Here is a 9,870-nt window from a genome sequence, read left to right on the forward strand (position 1 = left end):
GACATTATATGTGTTGTGAGAAATCCTCCAACCCTTTACTTTAGACTATCACTTGTACTAGAAAAAATAAAAATAAAAATCAGGAGTGCTTCAATAAATTGCAAGGTTGCAATAAAATTTAACATTTTGTTTTTTGGTATAAAAAAAAAGAAGAAGACACATCTTTAAAAAAAAGTGAAGCACATATTGCTACTTTACACAACACCAAATAAACGACATTTTACAAAAAACTTAAACGACATTTTACACACAAAAAAAAAAAAGTTCAAAAAAAAGAAGCCATATTGCTACAAAAAACATTGCCATTGTGATTGAATTCCCTGTTGTCTAAAATGTGCTGTTGTCTCTTTGCTGTCCTCTTCACTTCATCCGCCCGCGGACGATATGCTCTTTCCCTCTCTCTTTTGTTTTTCTTCGCCACCGGGCCGTTGCCACTATTCTAATCCTAACATTTCCTTCAAATCTCAGCGACTGTCGAAGTCGTCGTGTGATCAGGTATAATCTCTCATGAACATTTTCGAATCGAATTCAGTGTAAATATGTATGTACTGATTTTGGGTTTTTGTTTATTTATAAAGTTTTAATTTTTCTACACTTTATTTCAGACCAACGGAAGCCCTTACTTTCTCTCTCTTTCTCAGTGAAGTTCAAGCCTAAAGTACCGATTTCGGTCTCTCTCTCTCTCTCTCTCTCTCTCTCTCTCTCTCTCTGTGGAAGTACCAATTGGGTGTCATCTTGCCTTGGGATTCTAGGGTATGCTGTTTTTTCTCTTCCTTTTTTCTCTATATGTGTATGATTTGGATCTGACTATTGTCTGATTTGGGTTTTGGACAGTTCTTTATGTTCTTTTGTCTACTTACTCTCGTTTCTTGTGGAGAATGTTTATATATATATGCCACATTTCAATTGGTGGTAATGGTTAGTAATTGAGAGTTTGTTTTGGTTTGCCTTATTTCAAAACTGTGGCTTTAACTTCTTTCTGTCGGAAAATGGATTATTCTTTCATCCATGTATAATTTCCATCTGTCTGTGTTCATTCATTTCACACATACTGCTAAATGCCTTAAACAAATTGTTAATAGAGATCCGATGATATGAGAGGACCACCAAACCATGACCAGACAAACCCACTGTTGAGTGGATCAATCATAAGTCCCATGGCCTTACTTATGTTGTTTTTTTTTCTTTTTAATTTCGACTATTGTTATGCATGAATTTTTATAATTTCAATTTGTTGCATGTGTTCCAGTTTATTTGAGCATTGCTAGGACCTAAAGCAATTTTGCCTTACTAATTAATTTCCAGAGTACTTTAAGTACTTCTACATGTATTCACAGTTTTGTGTAAGTGTTGTAATTCACTGATTAAAATGTTTTTTTTCCTTAATGTATGCATGTATGTAATACATCAACCCGTGCTCATTTTTGCAGCTTGGAAGATTCAGGTATGGGTTTACCCAAACCCAATGAGGCCTCTACTTCAAAGGAGACTATGGACGCTACCTCAAGTGGGGTAAAGAGGAAACGTGGGATAACGAGTATGCGTCGCATAGTGAAGAATAAAAATACTGGTAAGAAATTAGTAGTGGAGTATACCCCAAAGGGCAAACCATATGGGAAGGTAGCATCAGAACTGGCTTCTTACATTGGGGTGTTGGCACGTACCACAGTCCCCATCAGTGTTGAAAGCTGGCCTAAGGTGGAAAAGGATTTGAAAAATAAAATTTGGGAATCCGTAGAGGTATGTAGTTGACTTAAGCTCATGTTCTTCGAATCTTTTCTTTGAAAACTTATCTGCTCACTCCATTACTTTGTAGGCGGCATTTGTCTTAGCCCCTAAAAGCAGAAAAATGGTGTTGACCTCTGCATCCAATAGATGGAGGCAATTCAAGAGTGACCTAACAAGAAAATATATTATGCCATTTAAAGATGAGGCTGAAGCCTTAAAAAACCCACCAGAAGACTATGGTTTCATTAAGCAACAACATTGGCAGCAATTTGTAAATGGCCGTTTAACCAAAGAATTTCAGGTACAATGAGGGAATTCCATTTTGTTCCTAGCTATTTCCTTATTTGTTTTGCAGTGCATGATAGGACTTGCTAGTAAAGGAAGAGGTCCACACCAGTTCCTTATATTTCTACCTTTCTTCATTCCTTTTTCAGTTCATTTGCCTATTAAAAGTGTCCAATGGCTTGGGAAGGAAACGGTCCACGCCACACTAGTGCTAGGTAGCACGCTCCTCTTGCAGTGCATGATAATAACTCTGTGTGCTTGATTTATAAAATGACTTACTTTCTGGTCATATATATACCACATAAAGCGAGATTCTGGTCAAATGCATACTGCATGATACTAAACACAAATATAGCTGGACTTCCTTTTGGAATATTTGTTGTTTATGCGCAGTATGTATTTGGAAATTTATCTTAATTGTTGAGAGTTAGACTTTCAGATTGCTGCTTTCTTAAACGATCAGAATGTAAGTGTTGAATTGCTCTAAAATTACATAGTTTAGCAGAACCTTAAACCAACTGTTATGTGTCCAAGTCAATTATCATGTAAATGTCACCATTCTGGAAGTTCTATTTTGCAAACTGCTTTCTGATTTATGTTCAGTTGACTGCTTGAATACCTGCACTTCTAACTTGTTCTTTTCTAGCCAGATAAATGTCCCAAAAAAAAAAAAAAAAAGAGAGAGAAGGAAAAGAGTTTTGGAAGAAATGAAAAGTATGGGTTGGGTTTAGTTTTCATTGCATGGAGTACTGTTAATTGCTTATTTGATGATATTCTCATCTATGTTATATAATCTGGTAGATGAACTATAATTCTCAGAATTCATAGTGGTTAAAATTGAATTAATCAAGGTATGTATGTCATCCCATTTTATACCTATTGTAGAAAGGTTAAATACCTTTGTGGTCACTTGGTTTTTCACGAAAATCTGAGAAATGATTTGAGCCAAATTAGTCCCCGTGTTTCCCAAAGTTTACAATTATAGACATTTCTTTATCTTCTTCCCATGATTTCCCCCAATTTGTTAAACCCTAATAGCACAATATACCCTAACTTGTTGAGTTTGAGGAAGAAGACTGAAGGTGCCTCATAAAAAAATAAAAATAAAAACTGCACTGAACTGAAGATAAAAAAATGTCTATAAATTGTAAACTTTGGAAAACACGGTGACCAATTTGGCCGAACTTTTTACTCAGTGATCAAATTGAATTTTCATGTAAAACCCAATGACCAAAAAAGTATTTAACCCTTGTAGAAACTCCATAAAATGGCCAGAAACTCCATAAAGCCATGCTTGATATATAAAATGACTTACTTTCTGTAAACTTTATACCTATTGTAGAAACTCCATAATGAACAGAAAGAGAGAAGGGCGAAGTTTCAGCAACCTCATAGAATGTCACGAAAAGGATATGTGGGTTTGGAGGCAGAATCAGTAAGTTCATAGAATTCCAGAATTTCCATCACTTTCCATTTTCCTAGGGCAACTTTGGAGGTAGAATCAGTAACCCATACATTTGATTTGGTCAGAGGAAAACTATGCCTGAGGATGAACTTGATGGGTCTCTACTTTGCAAGAAAGCACGTAAGGATAGAAAAGGGCAGGCTGCAAAAATTGTGAGTGCTAAATCTTGTATAATCTATTGGTATTATTATAACTAATAATGATTCATGTGTTTTGCATTTGTTTGTCACAGGACCTTTTGACGAAAGAACATTCTGAACATTCTGACCATTCTGAACATGCAGAGTATGCTGAACATGGAGAACATTCTGAGCACACAGAACAGTCTGAACATGCAGAACCTTCTGAACATGCAGAACATTCTGAGCATTCAGAACATCCAGAACATTCTGAGCATCCAGAACATTCTGAACATTTTGATGTCAGTCTCTCCTCTAAAAATAATGATGTCCTGACAATGGCGTTGGGAGCTCCTGAAGATTCTGGTAGGGTTAGAGGTGTGGGAGGCTTTTTCAAGCCAAATGTTCCACAGGCTCAGTTCGATAGGGAAGATATTCTGGATGAGGTCAGGAAGATGATTGAGCAGCAGCGGGCCTGGTATGAAGCAAAGATTGCTGAGTTAGAGGCAAAGATCAATGGTAATATCCGGACCACACCTATCTCACTTTCAACTCCAGTTCCCAACCGTTCCGAGAAGGCAAGCTGTTCCGGGAAGAAAAAAAATGTCTTGGAGGATAATGCAATTAATTTTGAGGAATTGACATTTGTGGGTAAAAGAGACACCATCAAGGTAAAAATTTAAAACTTCATTTATACTAGTTTGATATATATATATATTTTTGCTGTATTTTATTCATGTGAAATGTATGTATTGGGGCAGTTCGAACGCCCGTAATTTGGTGGAAAAGTATATACAGTGTTTTCCATGTTGTTCTGTTTGTTGAGGGGAAACTATGCACATTGCAAATATGAATGCAGCCAACCAAACAGTCCACGGTGTTCCATTGGCAGAGGGAAATATGAATGTTCCTATTGATGTTGCCCTTGATAAAGCAGTGCTGCTTCCCGTCCCAGTTACTGAGCAACATGTGACCATTGGCCAAGCTGTAGGGTCTCATGTGGCTTGATCAACAGAGCTTGGGTTAACGTTAGAGGAGATCAATAACTCATGATATAGTTATAATATGTCACTGTTCAACAGTGGAGTTCATTTTATGATGTGCTTACCTTCAAACAGTATCATTTCAGTTCTTTATGGACTTCTCTTGTCTTCTACTATCGTCTGCCTTCACTTCTGTTTTCCAAACACTGTAGAAACGTGGAAAGACTGCTGCCAAACCTCAAGATTTACCAAAACAAGACATGAACCTGCCCAAGTCCCTCAAGCTCCTATATCGTTATGCAGAGCGTGCCATGCTGGATGGCGAAACTATCAGTATTGATATGGAGGAAGCAGTATTTGGTGTTGCCAAGACTGTATACATTTCCCAAGAAGATGTAATGCAGTTTATGGAAATGAAGGAAATCTCAGCCACATGCATAATTGTTTACATGAGGTAAATACAATTTTTTTTATTTTATAAAAAAGGATATATATTTTTTCAATAGGTAAGTAGAAAATGCTCATTATAGCTTACATTATCAAATTATATTTCATATTTCTCTTAGATGATTACAATCATTATTTGGTTTTCTATTCTTATTTACTGTACTATTGAGAATCTAAGTTTCTTCAGTATTTGGTACTACCAATGACTCTTATTTTCTGTAGAATGGAAGTGCTTATTTCTTTTTTTCTTTATTTTTTTTGGATAAGTTGGAAAGGTCTTCATGCACCGCATAATATGCCATGAGGAAACTGCTCATTTTAGTTTTGTTTTAAAGTTCTTGTTAATTTTTTTTTTATTTTACTTTATTTGAATCGTTTTTTTCCTTAGTTCTTATGACTGGAGTTTTTTTAATTTAATTTTACAAATATTTATGAATCTTTTTATCAGCAATTTGGATAGGACAGTGATTGGCTCCTTCCCTGGAAGGAGCCATTCCTCCTTCATGCAAATAAGAGTTTGACACATATGTATCATCAAAAACATAAAAAGAAAAATGTATACGGACATGTCAAACTTCTATTGGCAGGCAAGTAGGATCCAAGAGAAGTAGCCAATTAATTCCCTAAATGGACAATATTAGCTAACATAGTAAAACACAAGGACGAAATTGGCTAAATTTAAAATGCATTGATGAAATTGGCTAAAGGACTAAAACACCTGGGCCATTTTGGTATTTAACCCTTTTAACTGTTATGTGTGTGTATTGACTTTCATCTCCTTGGTCTTTGGCATCTGCTCAATTTGGGATGAGTCACAGCCCTGTAATTTTTTTTATAAACATAAATGTCAGCATAAAAGCATGTAAAAAAACCGTGGGATATGGTATGTGTAGACCCACTAAATTAATCCTTACACATTTATGGTTTTTGCAGGCACCTCTATGATAAGCTAAACCAATCAAACATGGTTGATATGGTTGGTTTGACTGACCCTTCAAGCATCTCAGTTGGGGCAGGCGATTCTGACCAAAAATCACGAGTGATAGCAGGCCGGTTACAGAAAGGGTCTGCTGACCAAATACTTTTGGTTCCTTACAATTCTGGGTAAGTCTAGCCTTGTATATTTGATGCCAACCTTTTTGTGAGTGATGAACCGACCTAGTAGTTGACTGTCAGGGTAAAATGTATCGCTAAATAATTTTTGTCCAATATGTAGTTATCATTGGATGTTGACCATTATCAGTGAAGACAAAGATGTGTGCTATTTCATGGACCCTCTTCAGCGATATTTCATGGACTCTCTTCGGCGGAGCATGCGTGAGGAAGAATGGAAATATATTGTAAACAAGTAATTAGGTTTCCCTGCTTAACTTATTTAAATGAAATTATTGTACTAATTGTATTAGATTGTAACCTATCTTTTCTGTGCTGAAGTGGGATTAGACAGTTCAACATCCAAACAGGCAGGGGAGTCCGAAAGCCACCCGTGTGGAAAGTACTAACGGTATGTTATTATTATTCATTTACCTAATAACAAGTAAGATGTATTGAAGCAATAAATAGCAACTGTGACACTTATTGAATTGTGTGTAGGGTCCTAAACAACCATCGAATATGGAGTGTGGGTATTATGTGATGAGATACATGAAAGAAATCGTAGAAGATGAAAACCTTTCCTTTGCAGTAAAGGTACAAATAACTTTTCTAATGTTTGTCATTAGGGTGTGAATTGTACTGGTTTAACAAGGTGCTTCTATCCTCTGCAACGTTCGGTTTATTTATTTATTTGCGTATTTGTATTATTTCTTTTTGCATTGATTGCTGTATATCTTCTGAGGTTTGAATTGCTAGTTATTATGCTCTGTTTGCAATGATCATATGATAGTTATCAATTGCAGTCAGATGCTACCGTGGCCATATTTGTTCAGAAGCATAGTTGTTTGGACTTTAATGTTCTATATTTTTCCCTTTGTTGCATATATAACAATTTATGATTTACTAAATGGTTCTTTAATTTGTTCCAGTGGAATGGGAAGACGTTAAATGCCTACACACAGACCGAACTTGATGAGGTACGGTGCGAGTGGACAGATATCATCAGTGACCATATGTAGGTGTTTGCTCATGGCAACCAGCAGGAAATTATATATCTGCAAGAGTTCATGCGATAGATTTTGTATATATTCTCTTTCAATGACAGTTCAATTAATTTGGATCTCGGGTTAGGGAGTAACTCCTTAAATTTACTGTTCTTTCAAGTATTTGGATATGTAAACCTTATACTATCAATGGCAGTTTAGTACTTCTCTAGGTGTAGACAAATTGTACCAAATTGATGGGATGTAGTAATGTTATGTTGATGATGTTGATGATGGAAATTCTGAGTCTGGTGGTATTATTGAAAAAACGCAGGAAGATAAATGCAATCCAATTTGGCATATAATGTTGTGTTGCCATTATGTTCATGTAGTTTACATAATGCAATAGTTGGCTTATGCGTCATAGCTAAGATCCCAAAACGGGGATTCAGAGTGTACAAGGGGAGAGTGTTTTAAGATCCCAAAAGGGGGATTCAGAGTGAGTACAAAAGTGGGAGTGTTTTTATAGGTGAGGGAAGGTACTCACTTCTAGCAATATGTCGACTTGGGATTTCTTGGTATTGTTTCTAGTTGCTTGGCCAATCACGGTACCAATAGAATTCTCCCAAATTCCCTAATAACAAATTCCCTAATAAGAAGCTACTTCTTGGTTGGGGACTTGTAATTCGATTGCACTGGCTGAGCAACCTCTTAGTTTCTCTTCAAACCTGTATGGTGCATCATCTCCATGTGATAATAACCAAAGATACGGGTTGGGAAATCCTGAGTTTGTTGACGTAATGTAAAAGCCATTGAAAGTTTGTTTGATCAATTAATTTATTGTTATTATTATTATTATTATTATTATTATTATTATTATTATTATTATTATTATTATTACCCATCTCCTCTCCGCCCTTCATCCACACCACTCTTAGAGCACTTTCATCCACAAGGACTAAGTCTAAGTCAAGGGCAAGCAAAGGCTGCCACTATTCACATGAATAGTGTCAACCTTGCCATTTGTGGTTCCACCTATGAGGGCTAAGTCTAGGGCAAGTCTAAGGTAATTACTATTCACTTAAATTTATTTTTTATTTTTTATACTTAAACCATTGATTTTGATAAGCTTTTCGGATAAGATTTTCAATTCCCAAGTGTTAATATTTATCGTAAAATCCTCACCTAAAAATCAAGATAACATTTTCGGATAAAATTTTGAAATTAAATTGGTGTGGAAAGTGAATAATATTGGTAGGTATGTATGAAAAAAATTCCAGAATATTTTGATATTTTTTTCAATTTTTTTAGCCAAAAATTGGACAACCGTTGGATTGTGCAAGATTTTTTGATCGAGGCTCCAGGAGAAGCCACATGGCTTGTAACCATTGGGCAATGTGAGCTGGTGGGTCCAACAAAAAAAAAAAATTTGAAAATCAATCGCTAACGTCCAGCCCGAGGGCAATGAGCAGGATTAGCCCGTGGGCTTACCAGTTGGTGGGACCCACCATTTGCCTAGGCTCATTGTTGCGCTGGAGGACGTTTGGGCTCTCGAGGGCAGCCTTTTGCCCGGTTTTGTGTTGCCACTGGACTTGCTTTTAGCCCACCTCATCTCCCTCGTGGTCTCGTAACCTCCATTAACGCCTTCAACATTGTTATTTACTGTTTTTCGTTGTTTCTTTTTGGGATTGTTGATAGATTCGTGTATGGAAGTTGGGATTTAGACTTAAGCTTAAAGTGATTGTGGAACCATACTAAAACCAAACAAAACTAGTTATTTTAGTGTCACGAAGGCACTTCATTTATTCTTGGGTTTTTAAGTTCAATGATCCTTGAACTTTGATCCAATTCGCATTTTGGTCCCTCAATTTTCAAAATCATTCTCATGGTCCTTCAATTTTAGTTTCATTAGGACAAATGGTCATACTGTCAATTTTGTTAACTTTTTCTGTTAAATAAATGGGTAAAATTATATTTTTGTATTATTTTTAATTTCCACCATTTGAATATTCCAACAAAGCCATGTGGACTGTGAAAAAAAGAAGAAGTAAATAATATAATTAATATAGAAAAAAATTATAAAAATTTTATTTCAAAAAATAACATATCATTTTTTTGCTTCCTCATCGTGACATCTCTATGGCTGCCGCCTAAGCCTCCCATCATCAGCTTGAGAACCTACTCAGCCACCATCTCCCCCAAAAATCCGACATCACTCCCGTAACCCACTACTCCCAAGTCCTTGAGGAGGGACTTGAGCTCAATGACGACGAGTCCGACTCCTTCCCCTCATTGAAGATGACTACACTCAGAGGAAATCACTTGAGGTTGTCAACAAATCTGGTCTTGGAGCGGTCGACGCTGACTTTTTTTATGATGGGTACTATCTCAAGTAATTGTGGTGCCAAAGCTTATTTGGCTAACACAGTTAGGAAAATTGGGTTATGCTCACCAAATGAAAATTGGGGTAACACAATTATGAAATTTACCCTTAAAAAAAAATTAAAAAAAATTTGCCCTTGCATTTAACAGAAAAAATAACAAAATTGACGGTATGACTATTTGTACTAACAAAAGTGAAGTTAAAGGACCATGAGAACGATTTTGGAAATTGAATGACCAAAATGCGAATTGGGTTGAAGTTTAGGGACTATTGAACCTAAAATCCCTTTATATTTAACCTAAAATCCCTTTATTCTTTTGTGCAAATAGTTAGATGCATTTTGTTCACCTGTTTTGATTTTAATCCTGTGATGGTAAGGTAA

General features: G+C 36.1%; 1 protein-coding gene across 6 annotated transcripts; it reads left to right on the forward strand.

Moving 5' to 3' along the window:
- Positions 1–306: 306 nt before the first annotated feature.
- LOC103334016 (uncharacterized) lies at positions 307–7,465 on the forward strand. 6 transcript variants are annotated; one of them, XM_089042740.1, is made up of 13 exons: positions 311–495; positions 606–753; positions 1,431–1,740; positions 1,817–2,029; positions 3,356–3,448; positions 3,544–3,630; positions 3,711–4,268; positions 4,793–5,034; positions 5,961–6,131; positions 6,244–6,375; positions 6,462–6,531; positions 6,621–6,716; positions 7,052–7,465. In XM_089042740.1, the coding sequence occupies exons 3-13, from the start codon at positions 1,447–1,449 to the stop codon at positions 7,139–7,141; spliced, it is 2,046 nt and encodes a 681-aa protein (XP_088898866.1). In that variant the 5' UTR covers positions 311–495; positions 606–753; positions 1,431–1,446; the 3' UTR covers positions 7,142–7,465. The 6 variants fall into 6 exon arrangements, 5 of the variants coding, with proteins under 5 accessions (XP_088898866.1, XP_088898868.1, XP_088898870.1 ...); XM_089042742.1 differs by having other exon boundaries at positions 606–670; XM_089042744.1 differs by having other exon boundaries at positions 642–753.
- Positions 7,466–9,870: the final 2,405 nt, after the last annotated feature.

Source organism: Prunus mume, linkage group LG1 (genome assembly GCF_029339155.1).
Source record: "Prunus mume cultivar Tortuosa linkage group LG1, ASM2933915v1, whole genome shotgun sequence".
In the NCBI taxonomy this organism is placed as follows: Eukaryota; Viridiplantae; Streptophyta; class Magnoliopsida; order Rosales; family Rosaceae; genus Prunus; species Prunus mume.

Bases quoted from the DNA above. Each gene is read 5' to 3' on its own strand.
- LOC103334016 (XM_089042740.1), top strand. From the start codon at position 1,447: ATGGGTTTACCCAAACCCAATGAGGCCTCTACTTCAAAGGAGACTATG. The intron at 1,741-1,816 runs GTATGTAGTTGA...ATTACTTTGTAG, and splicing joins AAATTTGGGAATCCGTAGAG to GCGGCATTTGTCTTAGCCCC. The intron at 6,132-6,243 runs GTAAGTCTAGCC...TCCAATATGTAG, and splicing joins TTGGTTCCTTACAATTCTGG to TTATCATTGGATGTTGACCA.